This window comes from Schistocerca gregaria, chromosome 8 (assembly GCF_023897955.1).
Source record: "Schistocerca gregaria isolate iqSchGreg1 chromosome 8, iqSchGreg1.2, whole genome shotgun sequence".
Classification (NCBI taxonomy): domain Eukaryota; kingdom Metazoa; phylum Arthropoda; class Insecta; order Orthoptera; family Acrididae; genus Schistocerca; species Schistocerca gregaria.
This window is the reverse complement of record NC_064927.1, coordinates 274158371-274185898: the sequence shown is the minus strand read 5'-3', so window position 1 is coordinate 274185898 and position 27528 is coordinate 274158371. Positions and strand designations below refer to the sequence as shown.

General features: G+C 39.4%; 1 protein-coding gene across 1 annotated transcript in view; it reads right to left on the bottom strand.

Annotated features, from left to right (window-relative positions):
* LOC126284734 (poly [ADP-ribose] polymerase) overlaps positions 1 to 27528 on the bottom strand; it is a 128189-nt gene that overhangs the window by 75838 nt on the left and 24823 nt on the right. The window contains exons 4-10 of the mRNA XM_049983872.1: positions 21508 to 21713; positions 20900 to 21113; positions 18682 to 18884; positions 16429 to 16509; positions 9541 to 9704; positions 9311 to 9456; positions 9176 to 9227 (exon numbers count right to left, since the gene is read on the bottom strand). Coding sequence (XP_049839829.1) covers positions 9176 to 9227; positions 9311 to 9456; positions 9541 to 9704; positions 16429 to 16509; positions 18682 to 18884; positions 20900 to 21113; positions 21508 to 21713 — 1066 coding nt within the window. The remainder of the gene's footprint in view (positions 1 to 9175; positions 9228 to 9310; positions 9457 to 9540; positions 9705 to 16428; positions 16510 to 18681; positions 18885 to 20899; positions 21114 to 21507; positions 21714 to 27528) is intronic.

Here is a 27528-nt window from a genome sequence, read left to right as displayed (position 1 = left end):
TCCTCAATTTCTTCATCATCTGCAGAGCTAGTTGGCGTATAAACTTGTACTACCATAGTAGGCGTGGGCTTCGTGTCTATCTGGGCCACAATAATGCTGTTTGTAGTAGCTTACCCACATTCCTATTTTCCTATTCATTATTAAACCTACTCCTGCATTACCCCTATTTGATTTTGTATTTATAACCCTGTATTCACCTGACCAAAAGTCAGGTTCCTCCTGCCACCGAACTTCACTAATTCCCACTTTATCTTACTTAAACCTATCCATTTTCCTTTTTAAATTATCTAACCTACCTGTCCAATTAAGGGATCTGACATTCCACACCCCAATCCGTAGAATGGCAGTTTTCTCTCTCCTGATAACGACATCCTCTTGATTAGTCCCCGCCCGGAGATCTGAATGGGGACTATTTTACCTCCGGAATATTTTCCTCAAGAGGACGCCATCAGCATTTAACCATACAGTAAATGCTGCATGCTCTCGGGAAAATTACGGCCGTAGTTTCCCCTTGCTTTCAGCCGTTCGCAGTACCAGCAGAGCAAGGCCATTTTGGTTAGTGTTACAAGGCCAGATCAGTCAGTCATCCAGACTGTTGCCCCTGCAGCTACTGAAAAGACTTCTGCACCTCTTCAGGTACCATGTGTTTGTCTGGCCTCTCAACAGATATCCCTCCATTGTGGCTGCACCTACAGTACGGCCATCTGTATCGCTGAGGCACGCAAGCCTCCCCACCAACGGCAAGGTCCGTGGTTCATGTCGGGGGTTCAAGTTTTATTTCCCTCAAACCTTTAATAACTTCATCGAAGTCATTAACATTTTTTAAAACTTAACCATAAACTGTTTTGTGACACACTTCCCTTAATGCCTATCCAAAGGGCATTGTTCATCAAATGGCTATGGGACTCAACTGCTGTGGTCATCAGTCCCCTAGAACTTAGAACTACTTAAACCTAACTAACCTAAGGACGTCACACACATCCATGCCCGAGGCAGGATTCGAACCTGCGACCGTAGCAGTCGCACGGCTCCGGACTGCCCGCCTAGAACCGCGAGACTACCGAGGCCGGCCATTGTTCATCCATTTTATTGTATTCCACTTAATCTTTCAAATTATTAAATTTTAAAATTATTTTACTTATTTAAAACTACACTCACAACAAAAGCACAAAAAATATTCTACACTCCAGTGAAGTTCATACATCCACTCTAACAGAGGTTTCGGAACAGTCTGACTTTACAACAACGACACACACAGCAAATGTAGCGGGGGTACACAGTTCATGCAAACACTTGACAGTAACCACTAGACTCCTGTGTAGACTTGTTACTCTGTCCACTGAGATCCTGGACACATTTGTTTGGAGGACTAAACTCATGCACAAACTGTAGCCTCTTCAACAACAGAGAAATTTAACATTTGTTTTTATTTTTACCATTTTGAACTTTTAATAATGTGCTACTTAACTGAGAATAAATCAAGATGTAAATGGGCTATTTTTTAACATAGAACTAAAGCAAAAGTTTCTTTTGTTTAATATTTTTTATTAAAATAGATATTACTACTCAAATATAGGGTGACAGTGTTAACTAAAAATAGGTTACTACTAAATTTAATTAGAATGAAACAATAAACCATTTAAATAGGCACCAACCATAAGATCTATTGCAGTGTAATGTGAACTACTCTCATTTTCAAATATCAATGTACAAATTTTTGCAGTACTTTGCTGTCATACAGGTGCACAAAATGAGCAAAAATCAAATTTTATATTCAGTCTCACCAGAGATAACTAGCCCCAAACTCAACAAAAAATTGTGATTTTTCAAATTTCAAAAATTTATTAAAAAATTGAGGAAACATTTGTCAGTGTTCTTGCTCTATGTAAGGCTACTAGTTTAGTTACACACACACACACACACACACACACACACACACACACACACACACACACATTCTGATAAATCACTCCTTGGTTGTTATTTTTGGGTCTAGAAAGTGATTTTCTCAATTTTCAGTAACAGATTTTGGAGGCGTTCTTGAGGTTAAATTTGAATTTACAGTATTTTGGACAATAAACAATATTGTAGAGGAGACTTTTCTAAAAACAATCATGTCAACTGCAATATTGTAACTTAGCCAGTGCAGAGAGATTCTGATAAATGCTAATGTCTCCAAACTGAAAAACTGTCATGCTCTTCCAGATAAATAAGGCAGCCATTCAATAAGGCTGCAAGGTAAAACTTTTATGAACTTCTCAATTATAGGGTGGTTGTTGTTGTTGTTGTCTTCAGTCCTGAGACTGGTTTGATGCAGCTCTCCATGCCACTCTATCCTGTGCTAGCCTCTTCACCTCCCAGTACCTACTGCAACCTACATCCTTCTAAATCTGCTTAGTGTATTCATCTCTTGGTCTCCCTCTACGATTTTTACCCTCCACGCTGCCCTCCAATGCTAAATTTGTGATCCCTTGATGCCTCAGAACATGTCCTACCAACCGATCCCTTCTTCTAGTCAAGTTGTGCCACAAACTTCTCTTCTCCCCAATCCTATTCAATACCTCCTCGTTAGTTATGTGATCTACCCATCTAATCTTCAGCATTCTTCTGTAGCACCACATTTCGAAAGCTTCTATTCTCTTCTTGTCCAAACTAGTTATCGTCCATGTTTCACTTCCATACATGGCTACACTCCATACAAATACTTTCAGAAACGACTTCATGATACATAAATTTATATTCGATGTTAACAAATTTCTCTTCTTCATAAACGATTTCCTTGCCATTGCCAGTCTACATTTTATATCCTCTCTACTTCGACCATCATCAGTTATTTTGCTCCCCAAATAGCAAAACTCCTTTACTACTTTAATTGTCTCATTTCCTAATTTAATTCCCTCAGCATCACCTGACTGAATTCGACTACATTCCATTATCCTCGTTTTGCTTTTGTTGATGTTCATCTTATACCCTCCTTTCAAGACAATGTCCATTCCGTTCAACTGCTCTTCCAAGTCCTTTGCCGTCTCTGACAATTACAATGTCATCGGCGAACATCAAAGTTTTTACTTCTTCTCCATGAATTTTAATACCTACTCCAAATTTTTCTTTGTTTCCTTTACTGCTTGCTCAATATACAGATTGAATAACATAGGCGATAGGCTACAACCCTGTCTCACTCCCTTCCCAACCACTGCTTCCCTTTCATGTCCCTCGACTCTTATAACTGCTATCTGCTTTCTCTACAAATTGTAAATAGCCTTTCGCTCACAGTATTTTACCCCTGCCACCTTCAGAATTTGAAAGAGAGTATTCCAGTCAACATTGTCAAAAGCTTTCTCTAAGTCTACAAATCCTAGAAACGTAGGTTTGCCTTTCCTTAATCTTTCTTCTAAGATAAGTCGTAGGGTCAGTATTGCCTCACGTGTTCCAACATTTCTACTAATTCCAAACTGATCTTCCCCGAGGTCGGCTTCTACCAGTTTTTCCATTCGTCTATAAAGAATTCGTGTTAGTACTATGCAGCTGTGACTTATTAAACTGATAGTTCAGTAATTTTCACATCTGTCAACACCGGCTTCCTTTGGGATTGGAATTATTATATTCTTCTTGAAGTTTGAGGGTATTTCGCCTGTTTCATACATCTTGCTCACCAGATGGTACAGCTTTCTCAAGACTGGCTCTCCCAAGGCTGTCAGTAGTTCTAATGGAATGTTGTCTACTCCAAGGGCCTTGTTTCGACTCAGGTCTTTCAGTGCTCTGTCAAACTCTTCACGCAGTATCGTATCTCCCATTTCATCTTCATCTACATCCTCTTCCATTTCCATAATATTGTCCTCACGTACATCGCCCTTGTATAGACCCTCTATATACTCCTTCCACCTTTCTGCTTTCCCTTCTTTGCTCAGGACTGGGTTTCCATTTAAGCTCTTGATATTCATACAAGTGGCTCTCTTTCCTCCAAAGGTCTCTTTAACTTTCCTGTAGGCAGTATATCTTGCCCCTAGTGAGATAAGACTCTACATCCTTACATTTGTCCTTTAGACATCCCTGCTTAGCCATTTTGCACTTCCTGTCGATCTCATTTTTGAGACATTTGTATTACTTTTTGCCTGCTTCATTTTCTGCAATTTTGTATTTTCTCCTTTCATCAATTAAATTCAATATTTCTTCTGTTACCCAAGGATTTTTTCTAGCTCTCGTCTTTTTACCTACTTAATCCTCTGCTGCCTTCATTATTTCCATGGCTCAAAGCTACCTATTCTTCTTCTACTATATTTCTTTGTCCCATTCCTGTCAATTGTTCCCTTATGGTCTCCCTGGAACTGTACAACCCCTGATTTAGTCAGTTTGTCCAGGTCCAATCTCCTTAAATTCCCACCTTTTTGCAGTTTCTTCAGTTTTAATCTACAGTTCAGAACCAATAGATTGTGGTCAGAGTCCCCTGGAAATGTCTTACAATTTAAAACCTGCTTCCTAAATCTCTGTCTTACCATTATATAATCTATCTGAAACCTACTATCTCCAGGGTTCTTCCATGTATACAACCTTCTTGAATGATTCTTGAACCAAGTGTTAGCTATGATTAAGTTATGCTCTGTGCAAAATTCTACCAGGTGGCTTCCTCTTTCATTTCTTAACCCTAATCCACATTCTCCTACTACGTTTCCTTCTCTTCTTTTCTCTACTGTTGAATTCCAGTCACCCATGACTAATAAATTTTCGTCTCCCTTCACTACCGGAATAATTTCTTTTATCTCATCACACATTTCCTCAATTTCTTCATCATCTGCAGAGCTAGTTGGCGTATAAACTTGTACTACCATAGTAGGCGTGGGCTTCGTGTCTATCTGGGCCACAATAATGCTGTTTGTAGTAGCTTACCCACATTCCTATTTTCCTATTCATTATTAAACCTACTCCTGCATTACCCCTATTTGATTTTGTATTTATAACCCTGTATTCACCTGACCAAAAGTCAGGTTCCTCCTGCCACCGAACTTCACTAATTCCCACTTTATCTTACTTAAACCTATCCATTTTCCTTTTTAAATTATCTAACCTACCTGTCCAATTAAGGGATCTGACATTCCACACCCCAATCCGTAGAATGGCAGTTTTCTCTCTCCTGATAACGACATCCTCTTGATTAGTCCCCGCCCGGAGATCTGAATGGGGACTATTTTACCTCCGGAATATTTTCCTCAAGAGGACGCCATCAGCATTTAACCATACAGTAAATGCTGCATGCTCTCGGGAAAATTACGGCCGTAGTTTCCCCTTGCTTTCAGCCGTTCGCAGTACCAGCAGAGCAAGGCCATTTTGGTTAGTGTTACAAGGCCAGATCAGTCAGTCATCCAGACTGTTGCCCCTGCAGCTACTGAAAAGACTTCTGCACCTCTTCAGGTACCATGTGTTTGTCTGGCCTCTCAACAGATATCCCTCCATTGTGGCTGCACCTACAGTACGGCCATCTGTATCGCTGAGGCACGCAAGCCTCCCCACCAACGGCAAGGTCCGTGGTTCATGTCGGGGGTTCAAGTTTTATTTCCCTCAAACCTTTAATAACTTCATCGAAGTCATTAACATTTTTTAAAACTTAACCATAAACTGTTTTGTGACACACTTCCCTTAATGCCTATCCAAAGGGCATTGTTCATCAAATGGCTATGGGACTCAACTGCTGTGGTCATCAGTCCCCTAGAACTTAGAACTACTTAAACCTAACTAACCTAAGGACGTCACACACATCCATGCCCGAGGCAGGATTCGAACCTGCGACCGTAGCAGTCGCACGGCTCCGGACTGCCCGCCTAGAACCGCGAGACTACCGAGGCCGGCCATTGTTCATCCATTTTATTGTATTCCACTTAATCTTTCAAATTATTAAATTTTAAAATTATTTTACTTATTTAAAACTACACTCACAACAAAAGCACAAAAAATATTCTACACTCCAGTGAAGTTCATACATCCACTCTAACAGAGGTTTCGGAACAGTCTGACTTTACAACAACGACACACACAGCAAATGTAGCGGGGGTACACAGTTCATGCAAACACTTGACAGTAACCACTAGACTCCTGTGTAGACTTGTTACTCTGTCCACTGAGATCCTGGACACATTTGTTTGGAGGACTAAACTCATGCACAAACTGTAGCCTCTTCAACAACAGAGAAATTTAACATTTGTTTTTATTTTTACCATTTTGAACTTTTAATAATGTGCTACTTAACTGAGAATAAATCAAGATGTAAATGGGCTATTTTTTAACATAGAACTAAAGCAAAAGTTTCTTTTGTTTAATATTTTTTATTAAAATAGATATTACTACTCAAATATAGGGTGACAGTGTTAACTAAAAATAGGTTACTACTAAATTTAATTAGAATGAAACAATAAACCATTTAAATAGGCACCAACCATAAGATCTATTGCAGTGTAATGTGAACTACTCTCATTTTCAAATATCAATGTACAAATTTTTGCAGTACTTTGCTGTCATACAGGTGCACAAAATGAGCAAAAATCAAATTTTATATTCAGTCTCACCAGAGATAACTAGCCCCAAACTCAACAAAAAATTGTGATTTTTCAAATTTCAAAAATTTATTAAAAAATTGAGGAAACATTTGTCAGTGTTCTTGCTCTATGTAAGGCTACTAGTTTAGTTACACACACACACACACACACACACACACACACACACACACACACACACACATTCTGATAAATCACTCCTTGGTTGTTATTTTTGGGTCTAGAAAGTGATTTTCTCAATTTTCAGTAACAGATTTTGGAGGCGTTCTTGAGGTTAAATTTGAATTTACAGTATTTTGGACAATAAACAATATTGTAGAGGAGACTTTTCTAAAAACAATCATGTCAACTGCAATATTGTAACTTAGCCAGTGCAGAGAGATTCTGATAAATGCTAATGTCTCCAAACTGAAAAACTGTCATGCTCTTCCAGATAAATAAGGCAGCCATTCAATAAGGCTGCAAGGTAAAACTTTTATGAACTTCTCAATTATAGGGTGGTTGTTGTTGTTGTTGTCTTCAGTCCTGAGACTGGTTTGATGCAGCTCTCCATGCCACTCTATCCTGTGCTAGCCTCTTCACCTCCCAGTACCTACTGCAACCTACATCCTTCTAAATCTGCTTAGTGTATTCATCTCTTGGTCTCCCTCTACGATTTTTACCCTCCACGCTGCCCTCCAATGCTAAATTTGTGATCCCTTGATGCCTCAGAACATGTCCTACCAACCGATCCCTTCTTCTAGTCAAGTTGTGCCACAAACTTCTCTTCTCCCCAATCCTATTCAATACCTCCTCGTTAGTTATGTGATCTACCCATCTAATCTTCAGCATTCTTCTGTAGCACCACATTTCGAAAGCTTCTATTCTCTTCTTGTCCAAACTAGTTATCGTCCATGTTTCACTTCCATACATGGCTACACTCCATACAAATACTTTCAGAAACGACTTCATGATACATAAATTTATATTCGATGTTAACAAATTTCTCTTCTTCATAAACGATTTCCTTGCCATTGCCAGTCTACATTTTATATCCTCTCTACTTCGACCATCATCAGTTATTTTGCTCCCCAAATAGCAAAACTCCTTTACTACTTTAATTGTCTCATTTCCTAATTTAATTCCCTCAGCATCACCTGACTGAATTCGACTACATTCCATTATCCTCGTTTTGCTTTTGTTGATGTTCATCTTATACCCTCCTTTCAAGACAATGTCCATTCCGTTCAACTGCTCTTCCAAGTCCTTTGCCGTCTCTGACAATTACAATGTCATCGGCGAACATCAAAGTTTTTACTTCTTCTCCATGAATTTTAATACCTACTCCAAATTTTTCTTTGTTTCCTTTACTGCTTGCTCAATATACAGATTGAATAACATTGGGGAGAGGTTACAACCCTGTCTCACTCCTTTCCCAACCACTGCTTCCCTTTCATGCCCCTCGACTCTTATGACTGCCATCTGGTTTCTGTACAAATTGTAAATAGCCTTTCGCTCCCTGTATTTTACCCTTGCCACCTTCAGAATTTGAAAGAGAGTATTCCAGTCAACATTGTCAAAACAGTTCCAATGTATCACTCACCAACACTGACATAAAAAAGAAAGAAATTGATGAAACAACAATCTAGAGAAGTCTCATTAGTATTATACCTTGTATGCTTCATGTCTGTCCACGGTTTTGAACTCTACTCATGACAGTCATCAGAAAGCAATTATTGTCTGGCACTTCAAGTAACTGATACCTTTTCTACACCAAAAGCTGGTCATCACTCCCTACAATTGATGCAAAGAACAAGAATATCCTGTGTGAACAATTCAGAGTAGTGTCACTGTTATGCCTCGTATGTCCCACATGTGTTTATGATTCAGAACTACGTCTGTCACTGTCATCAGAAATAAAGTGTTACTAGGGGGCTACAAATGACTGATACCTTAATAGCAGTGGCAAGTATCACTTCTGCCTTTTCACAGAAAAAGCAAAAACATCTTATATCATTACATCTTGTAGCCCCATGTCAATCCACAATTCACACTTATTACCATAGTTATCAGAAAGCAGGTTTACGACACGGGATCATTCTTGACAGTGCAGTGACCCCCCCCCCCCCCCCCCTCCTCCAACAAAATTTTTCAGTGTGAAACTTTTACAAGTATGTTAGTGTGGTTTCAGCTTGTGGTATTTTACCAGACTCTAGAGTTTACAAACAACAAGCAGTTCACATTATTTGAATGGTAAGCATATTCAAATTTAAAACACACACTGGGTAGTAACCTATGATGTTATTTTTTAAAAAAATTGTTTCTTCTCCTTTAGCTAATGCTTTTTGTATTTTCCATTTGTAATGATGAGATGTACATTTATGGCAATACAAAGTAACTCCCCTTCCCTCTCCTCTGGAAAAGTGTCCCCTCCCTCTCATGCGTGCATGTGCGCTCTCTCTCTCTCTCTCTCTCTCTCTCTCTCACACACACACACACACACACACACACACACACACACACACACAGAGAGAGAGAGAGAGAGAGAGAGAGAGAGAGAGAGAGAGAGAGAGAGAGAGAGAGAGAGAGAGTCTTTTAAAACTATTTGAATAAACAATGCTTGGTTAACAAAGAATTAAAAATCAGGTACTTACTTTTACTTTTTGAGGATTTAGTTTCAGTGTCTTTTGGTATTCTGCTGTTAGGCTAGAAAAACAAAGTCAATCACTTAATGTGGTATTGTAACATGTTGAACTGCTCATATTTTGAATTTCATACTGTAAACTTACATCTGATCCCCATGAGCAAATACTCTTTTTGTTTATCATGAGTGTTGCACCACCATCTTTCACCTCATCCAGGAAATCTTCAGATACAATTTGTATGTCAAGGTCTTTAGCTTCCTCTACCTTTTTACCCATTTTCTCAACAGCATCTGAAAAAAAAAAAGAAAAATTGGTTAAAAATACTGAATTCATGCTGATACTGAACATACACCCTACAACGATAATTTATTTACCTGGTGTTCCTATAACTGCTGCAAGCTTATCGTGAACTTTTGACACTACCTTACCACCAAGTTTCTGTATTTCTGCTTTTAATTCTTCCTTAGGTCTTGTGGTTTTGTGCAGAATAACAAACTCCATATTTTCAAGTGGCCTGCGAGCTCTCTCAACCTTTGGCCTGCAAAATTAATAGCTTAAAAAGTTGATGAACAACATCTGCAAAGTGTGTGTGCCAAACTCAGTTGTACATTGAAAAATGAAATTATTAGCAGTGGGAAGTGACAGTCATCATAAGATTTTTCCCAATATGTCCATATGGAAACCCAGAGTTCTCGGGGGAGGGGGAAGAATTCTGTTTGTTGTATGGGAGTATATTTCACATTTTTATAGACTTCCTGTGTGTGTGTGTGTGTGTGTGTGTGTGTGTGTGTGTGTTTGTGTGTTTGTGTGTTTTTATAAAGGCTTTGTTGACCGAAAGTTTCTTCTGTGATGGTCTTTTTGTTACACCTATCTGCGACTCAGCATCTCTGCTATATCAGCGTTTATACGCGGACAAGGAAAAAATAATTCATGATTTTCCCCAGATTTCCAGGTTAAAATTACACTTTCTCCTGGGTTACACCTTTTCTGTCATGTTCATTATAATTATCCGGGCTGTTATGCGGTGGTCGGTTGGTGAATTCTTTGTCAAATCCCAACATTTTGTCCCCGTCTGCGGGAGACATCTTCAAGGGGTCTGCAGCCCAATAGAAGGTCCAACACGCCCACTGGCTCACTACTGACTGCCGATAAATTCCATGTCCACGCACTCCCGCACCACGGCGTAACGTCACATGTTCTTAAACGTCAGTGCAATTGGCCTCCGTCAGTCGCCATCGATCGCCGCTGCCATCACCCAGTAGTGGACGTGTGGTACACATCCTCTAACACCGGCATCCATATAGCGTTCAATTTCACGCTCTGCAACAGCTGATCATTCCGTTTCTCCTCGTCTACAATTGCCCCTGTGCTCTTCCAAACGTTTTGAAGCAATTCTTTTAGTGGTACCCACAAACATCTCCACAGCTACGTGGGATCCTATACACTCCAGCTTTTTCCAATGGTTTGTGAGCGTCCTTGGAAGGCTTAAGGTATTCCTGTATCTTCCTGGTGAGCTCGTAAATTATGGCGATATTCCGCTTCATCAAGATCCTCCCTATTCTGTCCGTTACATTTTTAACAAACGGCAGGAAAACTTTAGATTTTGCAGTAGACGTCACTATGATTTCTGCGTCGCTGTCTCAACGCACGTTTTATTTCGGTGGACAAATATCCGATCTTTATTAGTGCATTGTGGAGATGTTCCATCTCAGCGTCAAGCAACTCAGGTTCGCAAATATTTCTAGCTCTGTCCGCTAACGTTTTGAAAACACTCCGCTTCTGTTGTGGGTGGTGGTTCGTATCCCGGTGCAAATAACAGTCCATGTGCGTGGCTTTGCGATATGCTGACTGTCCCAAACTACCATTTTCATTTCTAAAAACAAGCACATTGAGGAAACGTAATTTGCTGTCTACCTCCTCCTCCATTGTAAACTGAATTCTCGAGTTTATTATTCAAATGTTTCGTGGAACCGGCTTAGTTCCTCCCTGCCATGTCTCCAAAGCACAAACATGTCGTCCACGTATCAGAACCATACATTTGGTTTCTTGCTGGCAGTACTTAAGGCCTGTTCTTCGAATTTCTCCATAAAGAAGTCTGCAATTACGGGACTTAGGGGGCTTCCCATAGCCACACCATCCGTTTGCTAATAAAACTGTTCATTCCACTTGAAGTATGTGGTCGTCAAACAACACTTCAACAGTTTTGAAATATCGGCAGGAAAAATTCGACCCAGCTATTCCAGTGCATCATTAACACCTTTTCTGTGCTAAGTGACACTATACTTTCCCTTGGAACTAAATTCTTTAAATGGCTATGGTTTTATACACTGGCATAGAATTTACCTACACTTTAGGAAATGAAACTCACCGAAAAAAGAAAAGGAAAAAATACAAACAATTTTGAAAAAATCAGATGTAAAGCAACAAGTACACTGCACGTTTTTGCATTACGAAAGTATAAATGCACATTCCACAAAAAACCACCTGTTACTTTCCGAAGCACAGAAATCTAGATTGCAATGTGCTTTTGTAAGCCATTCCTAGCTCATGTCACATGATCTCGCCAGCTGATATAGGTACAGGACAGGTGATGAAGTCAGCCAATAGCAACATCACTTAAGTAGTGTGAACACACAAATAGGAAAAGTTAATGGTTTAAATTAATATACATAGTGTTGCAAAGCTTTCACATACAATATTGTGTGTCTAAGATTTGTGGGGACAAAGAACCACTGGCTTTTCCTTCCAAAAATATCGCTGGCCTACGGCAGCAAAATCAGTTCTCTGTAGTACGCGTTCTATGCCACACACGGAATAAAAGTATTCACAATACGTGACAGGAGTGAGAGTGATTATTTAGTCTTAGTTACCACGCCCGCTCTCCACAACCTATAGATCAATAAGCTGCAAGAGAAGCTATGCTTTCACATATAATGTTGATCTTTTTTGCGCATGCTACACTTCAAGATATATCACACAAATGTGCCATTAAAATTTTTTGTGATGATATAAATGTCTGATCATTTGGATTCGAAATTCTTCTAAATAGTTCGTCCTCAAAGAGCTGATTTTTAAATGAGAGTCAAACATTCTGTGAGTTAAGAAATTCATCACACATTCTCACATATAGTTCATCTCGTGTAAAAAGAAATTTACTTTGAAAGTCATGCTTTTCGAACCACCATTCGCAACCTGTTACAAAAGTTGCCAGTGTGACAGATAACAGGCATCACCATGCTTGCGCAGCTAAGATGATGACATAGGAAGCCAATATGTTCGCAAGTGTAAAACATTCATGAGCCACACTAAAATGCATAATTCTGCTTAAAGTGAACATTCAAATGTCCAGTTTAACAATGAAGTAGTCCTTAATCTTATATTAAGCTTTTCAGTGTGGTTTTTAGAGATCTAAATTTTCTTTGAGTACCTGTATTATCTCATGTTTGGTTCTTAATTACGGGGTAATGCCCTAAGTGCTAGAAGATAAAAACGTGCACTTGAAATGGAGTGAAGAGTTGAAACTGGCCTATAGTGTGGAATTAAACACTTCATTACAAATAAATTGACTGCCTTGGAGGAAAAGATTTAAAAAAGTGAAATTTCTTTAACAAACCGACAAAGATAATATCATTGTTCTGCAAGGCGATTAATGCTAGATTGTCAGAAAGGTGGAAATAAAATAAGATCTGCAACTAACAACATATTTTAGCATTCCGTAACTATGTGAATGTATTTTAATTCACTTGATAGCTCCTGGCTAAAGAAATCTGTTTTGTTTTCATTTGACGTGAGAGCTGTGAACGAACAGGAAACAGGAAAATCACTAAATGTAAACATTGCTCAACACTCCCCACTCAAACTCAGACTGCTCTGCACTTCAGCCTCAGATCTACGATATTTTCAAATGAGACAATACTAGATTGTAATGCACATCACTGTATTTCGCTCTGTGGAATTCAAACGTGTATATTTTGTGATGGATGCCATCAAACGATCTTCAGGACAAAGGAAATTACAATGTCCTGTGGTATCTTCCCAGCTCACAGTCGGCCGATTTGTCATCCTGCCTCTCTTAAAAAAAATTTAAAAACTCACAATTAGTACTGGATGGAATTATTTCAGGGTGTATACGCATTATGACAAGGGGGGGGGGGGAGGGGGGGGGGAATTTTCCTGGATTTTTCCCAGGTCTCCCGGTTGAAATACACTTTTTCCCTGTTAAGTGACAGTATGAATGGTTCAAATGGCTCTGAGCACTAGGGACTTAACATCTATGGTCATCAGTCCCCTAGAACTTAGAACTACTTAAAACTACCTAACCTAAGGACATCACACAACACCAAGCCATCAAAAGGCAGAGAAAATCCCTGAACCCGCCGGGAATCGAAGCCGGGAACCAGGGCATGGGAAGCTACTGCACGACCATGAGATGCAGGCAAGTGACAGTATACTTTCCATCGGAAGTGTAAAAGTTATGAATCCTTTGAACGGATATGGTTTTACACAGCAGCGTAGAATTTCTCAGCACTTTAGAAAACAAAAACTCGGGGAAAACACGTCTTAAAAAGATCTTTGATGTGCAGCAATATGTACGCTGTATATTTTCACATTACGAAAGTATAAATTCAAATTCCACCAACAGGAAAAGTTAATATACATAGTATTGCTACAAGAAAAGCAAACCTTTCACATATACTACTTGTCTCAAAGATTAATAAGTTACAAGAGAAGCTAAGCTTTCACATATACTGTTCATCTGTTAAGCACACATTACCCTTTAAGATACATCACACAAATATGCTAGTAAAATTTTTTAATACCGGCATAAATATCTGATCTTCTGGGCTCAAAATTCTTCTAAATGGCTCATCATCAAAGAGTAGTTTTTTTAAATGAGAGCAAACACACTGTGATTTAAGAAATTCATTGTACATTCTCGCACATAATTCATCTTGCGTAAAAGGAAATTTACTTCGAAACTAACACTTTTCAAATCACAATTAGCAATATTTTCCTGCGACCTGCAAGAAATAGATTCATTTCAGCCAGAGAGTGCCAGATAAGAGACGTCACCGCACTACAGTGACGTAGGAAGACCATATGTTCGTACGTGTAAGAAATTAAAAGATCATTCTTACATCATATCATAAAAGAAACAAGACATCAGAGCATACACCAAGAGCTTCGGAATTTTGTGAACCATACTAAAATGCACAGTTCATCTTCAAGCACACATTCGTATGGCCAGATTCCCAATGACGTAGACCCCCACCCTGATATTAAGCTCTTTGGTGTGGTTTTTGGGATGTAAATTTTCTTGGAGTGCCAGTACTGTATAATCTCATGTTTGGTTCTTTATTACGGCATAATGCCATATGTGCTAGAAGATGAAAAAGTGCACTTGAAATGCAGTGAACAGTTGAAACTAGCCAATAGTGTGGAAGTAAACACTTAGTTTCAAATAAATTTATTGTCTCAGCAGGAAAGCTTAATAAAAGCTAAATTTCCTTAGGAAACCAACAAAAATAACTATTGTTCTGCAAGGCAATTAATACTTGACTGTTAGAAAGGTGGAAATAAAATAAAATCTGAACTAGTAACATATTTTGGCCTTCCGTAATTATGTGAATGTATTTTAATTCACTTGATAACTCCTAGCCACAGAAATCCGTCTTGTTTCCATTTGACATGAGAGCAGTAAACAAAGAGAAACAGAAAAATCACTAAATGTAAACATGGGTCACGTGGAGATCACCCACGCCCCCACTATAACACTGACTGCTCTGCGCATCAGAATGTCAAGAGCTCATTTTGTAGTGCACATATTTATGAAGAGTCTGATACATAAAACATTTATGTTCACGAAAATGTAAGAGATGTTATGATATTATTTGGTCGTAAGTGTGCCGAAGTGCAGTGAAAACACCTCTTCAAACAACAGTCTTATACCGCTTATCACTGTATTTCACTGTGTGGAACTGAAACATGTATTTTTTGTGATGGATGCCATCAAACTATTTCAGGGCAGTGGAAATTAGAATGTTCTGTAATGCCTCTCCTGCTCCCAATTGGTCTCTCTGAGAGAGAGAGAGAGAGAGAGAGAGAGAGAGAGAGAGAGATCCTGAGGAAGTTGTGATTGAGTAGCAAACAGTACAACAATTAAATGTACATCTTCATGTTCCTTAATGCGACTCCACAGCTGATCTGTTTTGGATCAGGACCTAAGAGTGTTCTGTAACAAACTCAGTCTACTGTTGTACCAGCACTTTTGTAGAATGACTCATTATATTCCTTAGTGTTATCGAACAGTTCAGTCTAATCCCCTCCCACCTCACTCCACCTTACATTTGTTGCTTTTTCCTATTTTTGTATTCCCACCGATATCTGACAAATTTATACACAGTTTCGCAGAAGGAATGGTCAATATGCAGCGGACATGACAGGAATGCTCATTTACAGCAAAAAACTTAATATGGAATACTGGTATACTCAGTTCTGAATGTTTTACAAGATAGAACACATTCAACATACACTATTACTTACTTTCAATAGTATTCAATACATTTCTAGGATTACACATCAACAATAGTTAGGAAACATTACAATATGTGCTTTACAAAGTATTGGTGAGCACGTGTGACATATTAGCATGTACATGATACATTCCTGTCTCTCTCACTACTTCACTCACAACACATAATGGAAAAATTGTGCATTCATCAGGCTAGTTTAACAGTGGAAAGACATCCCATGCAAAGACGGTTCAAAGCAACACGATAAGTTGGGTTAGCATGAAATTTCAAATTGACTGGGTGGGTGGGAGATGTGTGCCACTAGCTCAAAAACAAATTTACATTACATGTGTTCTATTTTTGACACCATTTGGAACAGGGCATAGTACCTTTGAGGTTTTTTGCCTTGAACGAGTTTTCTTCCCATATCCCTGACTTACTCCTGGGACACCCTGTATGTGGATGGAGGTCACAATCTTCATCATCTGCAATATCACTTACCCATTTTTGGGACTGCCCTCAGAGGAAAAGTGAAACAGTCCTGCCTTAGTAATAATTGTTTTATGCTATATCTGTGTTTTTATGGACTACTTACAGAAGAGCTCACAATTTGAATCCAGTCTCAATAAGGAGCAGAGTATTCCTTAGCTGCTTGCCATCCTTTTAAAACTAAATTATTTGGTTAGGCTTAACTAATTCCCAAAACTATTACTTTTTTAACAAACAATAGTGGCATTGCAGGCAACTTACGCAGATCTCTCAGTCGTTTTGGCAGCAGTCGGTGCGATGATTCTAATAGTTCTTTTCCTTGGTACAAACTTGTAGCTGTTTCTGAAAGAAGTGAAAGATATTGAGAGTTATGCTTACGAAGCACATTATGAATCGGTAGTGTGACTACATGGTATAACAATTATGAAATTTTCTACAAAATTCTGCATATATCAATTAACAGAAACATAACAAATGTATGTTACTGCTTGGTAGCACTTTGCTTAAGCCTCATACGTGGATAACAGTTGTTTCTCACCTCATTTTCAGTTAACAAAAAAATTCATATATACATGGTGGTCCATTGACCGTGACCAGGCCAGATACCTCACGAAATAGGCGTCAAACGAAAAAACTACGAAGAACGAAACTTGTCTAGCTTGAAGGGGGAAACCAGATGGCGCTATGGTCGGCCCACTAGATGGCGCTGCCATAGGTCAAATGGATATCAACTGTGTTTTTCTAAATAGGAACCCCCATTTTTTATCACATATATGCGTAGCATGTAAAGAAATATAAAAGTTTTAGTTGGACCACTTTTTCACTTTGTGATCGATGGCGCTGCAATAGTCACAAACAAGTAAGTATGTGGTACCACGTAACATTCTCCCAGTGCGGACAGTATTTGCTTCATGATATATTACCGGTGTTAAAATGGACCATTTACCAATTGCAGAAAAGGTCGATATCGTGTTGATGTATGGATATTGTGATCAAAATGCCCAATGGTCTTGTGCTATGTATGCCGCTCAGTATCCTGAACGACTTCATCCAAGTGTGTGGACCGTTTGCTGGATAGTTGCGTTATTTAAGGAAACAGGAGGTGCTCAGCCACATGTGAAATGTCAACCATGACCTGCAACAAATGATGATGCCCAGGTAGGTGTTTTAGCTGCTGTCATGGCTAATCCGCACATCAGTAGCAGAATCGGGAATCTCTAAATCGTCTGTGTTGAGAATGCTACATCAACATCGATTGCACCCGTACCATATTTCTATTCACCAGGAATTGCATGGTGATGACTTTGAATGTCGTGTACAGTTTTGCAACTGGGCACAAGAGAAATTAGGGGACAATGACAGATTTTTTGCACACATTGTATTTAAAGACAAAGCATCATTCACCAACAGTGGTAATATAAACCGGCATAATGTGCACTATTGGGCAACGGAAAATACATGATGGCTGCGACAAGTGGAACATCAGCGACCTTGGCGTGATGTTCTACCAATGTTACTACAATATGTTTCACTGCATGACAGAATGGCGATGTACTTCCAACATGATGGATGTCCGGCACATAGCTCGCGTGCGGTTGAAGCGATATTGAATAGCACATTTCATGAAGCATCATACCATGGCCTGCACGTTCACCAGATCTGACGTCCCCAGATTTCTTTCTGCGGGGAAAGTTGAAGGATATTTGCTATCATGATACACCAACAATGCCTGACAACATGTCTCAGCACATTGTCAATGCATGTGTGAACATTACGGAAGGTGAACTACTCGATGTTGAGAGGAATTTCGTTACACGTATTGAAAAATGCATTGAGGTTGACCGACATCATTTTGAGCATTTATTGCATTAATGTGGTATTTACAGGTAATCACGCTGTAACAGCATGTGTTCTCAGAAGTGATAAGTTCACAAAGGTACATTTATCACACTGGAACAACTGAAATAAAATGTTCAAAGGTACCTACAATCTGTATTTTAATTTAAAATATGTTTGTGACTATTACAGCGCTATCTATCACAAAGCGAAAAAAATGGATGAAATGGCACTGAGCACTATGGACTCAACATCTCAGGTCATCAGTCCCCTAGACTTAGAACTACTTAAACCTAACTAACCTAAGGACATCACACACATCCATGCCAGAGTCAAGATTCGAACCTGCGGCCGTAGTGGTCGCGCGGTTCCAAACTAAAGCGTCTAGAACCGCACGGCCACCAGTGGCTGGCTATCACAAAGTGAAGAAGTGGTCCAACTAAAACATTCATATTTCTTTATGTACTACATGAATATGTAATAAAAAATTGGGATCTTATTTTAAAAAATGCAGTTGATTTCCATTTGACCTATGGCAAGCACCATCTAGTAGGCCAACCATAGTTTTCCCCTTCACGCTAGACAAGTTTCGTTCTTTGTAGTTTTTTCGTTTGATGCTTATTTCGTGAGGTATTTGGTCTGGTCATGATCAATGGACCACCCTGCGTATATACTTACAGGAAAGTATCCGCGAGGTCTTCTGGCACTTTGAAAGGCACTCTTTTAGGATCCGTAGTCACAAACTGACACTTTGTCCATTCTGTGAGGTCACCAGTGCACTGATAACCAACTCCAGACCGAAAGACCAGTTGGCCCCCTTTGCACTCTTCACATGGCAAAAGTGCACCAAATGTCATAATGTCTGCTAAACGATCTAGCATCTGAAAACAGGAATTTAGTTTTGTACATGACTGCAGCCCATGTAATTTATAAATTACTGTCTGTTTTCTTAATGCAAATAAATGTCTCATCTCTTCCCCAATCATCAACTATGACACAGGTTAGAGTTTCTTGTTGTGGGCATATCGATAAGCAAGTGTTTTGAACTTTATGCGTAACTACACACTGCCCACTATTCGATTGTGGTGAGTAGTTGTGTTCTGACCAATAGGAAATACTTTTAATCTGATTTACTGAAAACCAATAGGAGAAAAAAAAAATATTTTTACACAACTTACAGATCTTCACTCAATAAAGAAATGGATTTCTGTTTGTTACCCACCAGACTTCCTACACTGCACAAAATTAAACAAAACATTGCATGAAATTTTTAAGACTTTGTAGAGATAAAAATGCATTGCATAAACTTCATGTATGGTTATTTTTAGCTCCCACACTGCAGTGTATCAACTGCAGGTTAGATATCAAAATTATATATTGGGAGCAGAATGGTATTTCATTCAGGAGTTATTGGGTTTTATATCTTATGGATAGATACACCCTATGCACTCATTTACATCCTTATGCACCACAAATCATGTGGTCATAATCTTTTTATCTCAAATGATTCAAGATTTTTCAACAAGGTTTTTTTTTAATGACAGCACACAATGTATATGTTGTATGATAAAAATTCAAACGTTTTTATTCACAAAGATATGGAAGCAACTTGTCCGCAGGAGTAAGCCGGTGGTGGCTAAAGACATATACAGAATCAATATCACCGAGGAAAACTCAAGCAGTGTAAATACACACTTCACAGCACCCGGGGAATGGAGCAGCAGCACATATATACACATCCACAGCAGGCAGATGGTTAATGGAGAAAAGCCTATAATTAATATTGTGCTCAGAGCTATTAATAAGTTCTTCCCTCTAGTGGCTCTTGATTGGCAATATTTTGCTGTGTAATGTGTTTTTTCCTCATTACATCAAAAATGAGATGGCATCCCTTCTGAAAACAAAAAACTTGGGAGTTCTTCTTTCACGATAAAAGTAGTGATACTCATTACCATCCTACATTTTACTGTTAAAACTGAAGTGATTTTGTCCATTCGCATAACAGGATGGCAGGAAACGCAGAGGAGGTATAGTCAGTCTGTAAACTGCTGTAATCATATATGTATTCCATGTAGTGTTAACAGGCTTTGTGGAGCTTTCTGACTGGAATTTTTGCTATTGCAAGAACTTTAACAACTTTTTCCTCTCCCAAAACAGTCTCTTTTCTTCTGCTGGTGTATTTACACTTTCAACAAATGATTGTTTCTGTTGAGAAGCAGCAGCAATTTTCTGCCAGCAAACTGAGTATGTCTCCGATTTAAGGTGTTTCTTGGAAATTTTTTTTCTGGCTAATTCAATAATTATAAAATCTGCAGAATATTAATGTCAACCTTTCATGGGCATTCACAGCCATGGGCCCCTTGTCTGACAACATTACAGACTACCAACAAGGTACAACGTGTAGAAGTACAATTGAAAATAACTGTGCGCACATTAGCGGAACAATTTTTGCATGGTCGAAATATGCTGAATCCTGCTCTCACCCCCTTCCCCAGTTGCAACTGTGCAGAGTTAAATATAAACTGGCAGAAGTTGGCTGAAAACATAGCTATATTCCAATTAAAATTGCTTTGCAATTTATGTTTCAGCAAGTCAAGGGCAATGGTCAGCTGCAAGTCAATTTTAGCTCATTCTCAGGTGTCACATGCTTGCTAAGCTGCCAGTTTTGTCGATACATCGGGGCAGTGTCTAGTGTGGCTGGATGCATGCTGGCAAAGCTGAAGTTCGAAAATGTCAGAGTAAACAATATCAATCATGGATTAGGAAAGTTTATTGGCATGCTGGAACAAGATCAGGCAGCAGGACAGTGTGGTGATAGCATTTATCCTAACCACTGCCTTGTTAAATTACAGAGTAACTTGAAAATACGTTAACTTTAGGACAATTCTTTACTCACTGGTTCTGTTCCCACAGGAACTTCTTGATCATTGTATTCCAACAGCTGTGTCAGCTGTGGCTTCTTCAACTCATTCTTTAGTTTGTCTCTATAGCCAAACATTATTTTATTTTGAGCTTTTAGCTCTTTTTCTAGTTGTTCATCCTCTTTCTTGATTTTCTTTGCCTCACTTGGTCCATCTGTTTGATCAGCTGGTTCTTTTTTTATCTCCTTCCTAGAACATTATTATTAATATCATTATTATCATCGTTATTACTATTAAACAATGGAAAAACCAGGATGGAATAATGAAAATATTATGAAAAGGATAGACTGCTACCAATATGTAGAGATGTGGATTGCAGGCAGGCACAACGAAAAGACTACTAAATATGTAAGCTTTCAGCCAGAAGGCCTCCTTCCAAAATAGACAACATATACATGTACATGCATTCATACAAGTGCAGCTCACTTCTGTCTGAAAGCTTATGTCTTTAGTAACCCCTTTGTTGTGCCTGCCTGTGATTCAACGTCTCTGCTATATTGCTGCAGAGACTCCCCAGTAAAGGAATGTGAAAATCTTCAATAATGATGAAAAATTACGCAGTGGATTCACAGCAGGAACTTACTTTGCAACTTTGGTAATTTGGGAAGCAACCATCTGTTGATCCTCTTTAGTAAGAGTTTTAAAACCTGGAAGCATAGATCCATCCTCCCAGAACTCAAAGAAGTCCCTATTCTTGGCGAAACATTCTACATGGTGCCATCTTTCTTCTCCACCAAATCGCTTTCCTGCATCACTTTCGAAGTCCTTTTTCGAAATTCTCACTTCTCCCTAAAAAAAAAAAAAGACTCAGTGTTACGTACCTACATCATATACATAATGGCGGACAGGCACATTTAAACATTAGATTAAGCTACTGGACAGTCCATCAGATTTAAACACACACACACACACACACACACACACACACACACACACACATTCTTGAATGTACAACTCTCACACACCACATATATTGCCAATGTTGCCTCTGGCCATCGAGACCTGTCTGCTGCTCATCGCCACCTACATATTCTCACAGAGGGCTATAGATTGTAAAATGCAAGTGGGTACGAAAGATTCAGAACATGGCTGTCATACCCAACCATCGACTCTTTCCTACTGCTAAACAGAATTCCCATTGTAACAGCTGCAAATGGTGAATGGAGTCCCTCCTCAGCAACAATGAGAATACTAGTGAAAACTTTCAAGCACAATAACTGTAGCCCCAGCTGAAAATCATCAAGAGCTCTGTTTAGTGTATGGTCCAGTTGTCATAGGCAGGTAGGTAGTGTAATGATCATTACAAAAATTTTCTGAAGTTGTCAACATGATCATCATGAATAGCTGACCAGGCAGCTGTCTGATAAATGCACGCTTTTTGCAACAAATGGAAAAGGGCGTAAAAGTGAACCAATGCTTTATAATCATGGAAAAGGGCAACCATTACTGACAAATGTACCCTGCAAATGCAACAAACTATTCAGAATGAGATATGCTCAGGAGGGTACTGCACCATGCCATGATGACACCTATCCATAAACTACTCACACATAACAAAGTTTCTCCAGATGTTATGCTACGAGGTTTTTGACCATCAATGCCACAACACTGCACATCATCATCATCATCATCATCATCATCACCACCCATCATCATCATCCCTTTTCTTTGGTTCTTCGGAAAGCCTTTAAAAGAAAATCCAAGTTTAATGATCGTGGAAGTTGGTCGCTTTTCTTTTAAAACAACAGGGTGTCCAGTGATGTTTCATTTCCAAATTCACAGGTTTTTCTTTCTTTTTCTTTTTTACAAGTTTTTCAGTGCAATTCTTTCCACGTTACTTTTTCATTAAATTTGAGATTAAAATTTCCTATTTTCAAAACTATATTGATAGTTATTAGAACTTGTATAATTAATTAAAAATTATTTCTTTAATAGTATGAATCACAGATAAAAATCAAAATATTTTTGAAATGTTAAATACTGTAACTTGATTTACAAGCCATAATAATAATAATAATAATAAAAAATTCTGTTTTCACAAATATACAAACAGTGTAAGTTGCTGATTAAAGAGAACAAACTGCAGAATTTTGTCATGATAAAAATGAACAAATCATTTCCTGGAATTTTCTGTTTCTGCTGAAATCACTGAGGCTCCACTCAAATATGTGCTCTTTTTATTTCTAATTCTTTGATTTCAGCTTGCTGTCATTTGTTCAATAATTGCTCCTTTTAACTCATCTTCCTTTGCCTCATTTTTTGATCATATTTGTATAAAGAATGTGCATTGCGAAAACAATGTATAAGTACAGATTTGAAAGGTGTTTATTTTATTGTCCCTGTACTTCACGCTGCTTGGAACGATCACATAGCAATGCGATCCAACAGTGTGTGGCATTTTAGTACATAGCCATTACACAGCAAACATTCACTTGATTCAAACTGATCCGTGTGGATGTGTGAGCAGAAAGATGATGAATTGAGCAGCTACTTCTGGCCCATCCATATCTATAACACCACCGACACAAGGTGAAGTGAGAAAAATTATTATAAAAGTCATTCAACATTGCAAACACAAGAAAAGATTTAAAAAAAGAAGGGTGAATAATTACTTGATACCAATAATTCTGTAAACGCTGCAAAATGAGAATTACAAATGCCTAAAATGTCATTGAATAATTCTGTTATGACAGCCTTGATTTAATTTCATTACTACTCAAGGTTACTGCTGCTCCGCTCGATGAAATGGCCAAGCAAGCAATCACAAGCTCAAGCTTTATCAACACAAGACTGCAGGTTACCCCATGGTAAAACTAACGGCATGTCAGTCTGTAGCTGTATAACAGGTCTTCAGCCCCTAGACCTGTTTGATACATATTGGTACAAGTTATTACTCTTCGTAACTATGACGTCTTGTTTTCAACTCTGCCAACTACAATCATCTAACAGTATAATAAGTGTTACAACAGGACTGATGTAATTTTGGACACTGTACTAAACTGAATATGAACATAAGAAGCTTTTACAGAGTTTATTATTTCCATGTATTTTTACCATAGTAGCTGATCTGTACTGTATGCCAGACTTTGAAGCAACGAATTCCATATCTCCCTCCACCTCTCATACAGTAGCACCAATCAGCTTCCTTGGGTTCCCACCTCATGCAACAGCTTGACAGATATAAAACAGTTATGAAGCCTTGTGTAACATTGAATCACCAACAGGTATTATACATATAACATGTACTTTACCCTCTGAATATTCGAATACTATTCAAATACTATTTGAAATAGCAGACAGTTTAAATTGATATGTCAATATGAGTATGGTACCGAAAAAACATTTAAAAAATCAAGGTTTTTAAATAAAATTTAAGGTTTTTTCCTGGTTTTCCTCCATTTTGAAAATTCTCGGCTTTTTCCAGGTTTTCAAGAGGTTTGCTGGACATCCTGTTACAGAAATAAATTTGCAAAACCTATTCCAGTGTTAAATATTATGAGAAAATACAACTTATTTTCATTCTAGGTAATTACTTAGATTTTTAAATGATTTTGGTGAAAAAATGTTGGCATAACACACAGGATGGATAAAAACAGCGAAAACTGAGTGTTATAGTATGTAACAGAAGCACCAGCATCCCAGTGGGTCTGCAAAACTAGCTGTTGCACAGATAATTGCAAATGTGTGGCTATGGGCTGCCAATCCAGTGTGGAATATTGTCCTAGTTAGTAAAAATGTATTTGAAATTTAAAATTTTTGATTAAACTGCAATATAACTGGACTCACATTTCACCCATGGTCTACCTTACTTTACAGAACATTGCTGCTAATGTAAGATGACAACTAATGCACCAATAAAGTTCGAGATGGATAAATCTCGAAGGTCACCTAACCTCAATACTCTGGATGTTTGTCTGGGGTTATTTCAAAAGTGAGATGTAAAACACTCCCATTGATATGCTTGAATTACTGGAGCAGCTGAATTTTACAATTTTGTCAAGATACAAGAGTTGATTCACTAGGTGATTGAGAGGTTTTATGGGACTAAATGGCAGGGTCAGCTGTCCCACGATTCAAAAGTTACACATGAAAGAGAGGGGGTCTGCTATAAGTCGAAGGGTGTCAAACTATACAATGAGGAAATAAAAATACACGCAGTAGACGATATAGGAGAGTAGCCTAAGTATAAAAACTGGGAAAACGGGGAGAAAAAGAGAGCAGTTTTTACAGTGAGAGTGGTCATGGGTCCCAGACTGCGAAAACATGAAAAGGGGGGGGGGGGGGGAGGACACAATCACTACCACCCTGTTCCAGGAGTAAAGTAAAACTTTATATCTAAACATAAAAACCACTTTCACAGACGAAGCTGAGGACCAGTTCAACCATCTGTGAATCGTCTGCCAATATTAAATTTAAGGAATCTGGAAAACGATACGAACCAAACAAAGGACACATTCCACCAATATACGGGATACTGTCAGTCTGACCCCACAACCAAACAGTGGGGGTGGTTCATTGAGCAAAAGAAAACAATGAGTGAGCCTGGTATGACCAATGTGTAGATGGCATCAGACAGCAGATTCCTTCTGAGCGGAAAAGAGTGCCAAACTGCAGCAGTCTCCTTGATTGTGCATAGTTTATTACTGAGAGCAGTAGTGCACCAGATGTCATACCATTTTTGGGCAAAGAGAGATCTGCTGTAGATCCACATAGCTGCAACTGGAATCATGAAAGGAAAAGGGGATAAGTATCCACTTCTCTAGTCAAACAGGCAGCCAGTTCATACCCTGACTTCAGAGACAACTGAGCAGGCGGCACGGCCTAGGACAGAGTGGGTCATGGATAGCAAGAGAGCACAGGACATGAGAGTAGCACTGGTTGATTGCCTGCACGCTACTTATTGAGTCTGTATATATTAAAACACAGTGGAGGGAGGCCTGCATAACAAAATGGCTAGCAGCTCTGCTGTGAACACACTACATGATCCCAGCAATAAATGGTGGTCTCCCAAGGAGGTGTGTGGGAGGCCATTTCTCAGTGAGTGGAGATGGAGATCCTGACAGGGGTAAGTGAGATGCATTCCAATAGACAGTCCCACCCTTAAGCAGTTATCAGGAGGGAGTCATCCCTCATTTGTGAAGAGAATAGGGTACATGGGATGGTCACGGAATTGGTGAATGGTCAATTGCATAACAAACCAGGAATTGGTTCCTGTCTTATTTTTAGAGGGTGAATCCCCCTTCTGCAAGGAGACTCAGCTGGACTAGTGCAAAAGACACCAGTAGCCAGACGCACCCCACAATGGTGACCAGGTTCAAGTATTTCCCAAGTGGAAATAGCTGCTGAGCAATAACCAAACTAGCATAAGTATAGTCTGGACAAGGCCAGAGCACAGTAAAGATGGAGCATGATCTTACACCAAGATGTGTGGGCCAGGAGGCATAGAGCATTAAGCTTCCAGATGCACGTAGTCTTCATGTGGCAAATATGGGCAACCATGCCAGCTTTTTATCAAAAATAAGGCCCAAGAAATGGGACTGTGCTACAACATCTACGAGATGGTCACCTAAATAAGGTTCTGGATGGGAGTGTACTGTGGGTCAACGAGAAAAATGCATAACCTGCATTTTGAAAGCAGAAAACTGGAAGCCGTGGGAGACAGCCCATTCAATGGTACCTTGGAGCTGGCACTCAGCAGATACTACCATGTGGGAGCTGCACCAGATGAAAAAACCTTAACCAGAGGCCCAACAGACGTTACAAGCACATAGATGGCTACGACGAAGAGTGTGACATTTAAAAAAGAATTCTGTCCAATACAATTCTCCTGAATCCGAGAGACACTGAGTGAAATGCCAACTTGAATCCGGAAGAGTAGGAGGGAGAAAAACACACACACAAAAATCTGAAGGGGCCCACAAAATCCCCAGTCATAGAGGGTAACTAGAACATAATGGCACCAAGCTGTGTCATATCCCTTATGTAGGTCAAACAAGATCGTGACTAGGTGTGGGCGGGTAGTAAAAGCCAGCTGGATGCTGCTTCCAGTCTGAGTAAATGGTCAGTTGGAGATTGTCCTCTCCTCTCCAGAAGCCACACTGCTACAGGGATGAAAGGTCCAAAGATTCGAGTACCCAACATAATCAGAAGCTAACGATCCTCTCAAGCAGTTTACAAAATGACATCTTGGGTTGACAGGTGTTCTGCCGGATATCAGCGTCTTACTTGCACGATATTTCGGTCACGTAGCTCGTAACCTTCATCAGGTGCGACCTGAGACTGCTCCTCGAGTGGACCTGGTCCAGTATTTTTGCCTATGGCCTTCCCCCTCCACCAACGGCTGCAGGCGCTTCCTCTGTGGTCCGTGCCCATTTCCTGCGACCTGCTGGAGCATTGCTGCTCCGTTTTCCGTCTGCTGCGGTTCTAGGTGTTCCCTCTGCGGTCCGCGCCCACCAAACCCGCTCCTGGGGGTTTATCTACGGTCTGGGATACCAAGCGTTCCGCCTGCGGTCTGCGCCCGCTCAGCACGACCTGTTGGAGCGTTGCCGCTCCGTTTTTCATCCGCTGCGACTCTGGATGTTCCCTCTGCGGTCCGCGCCCACCA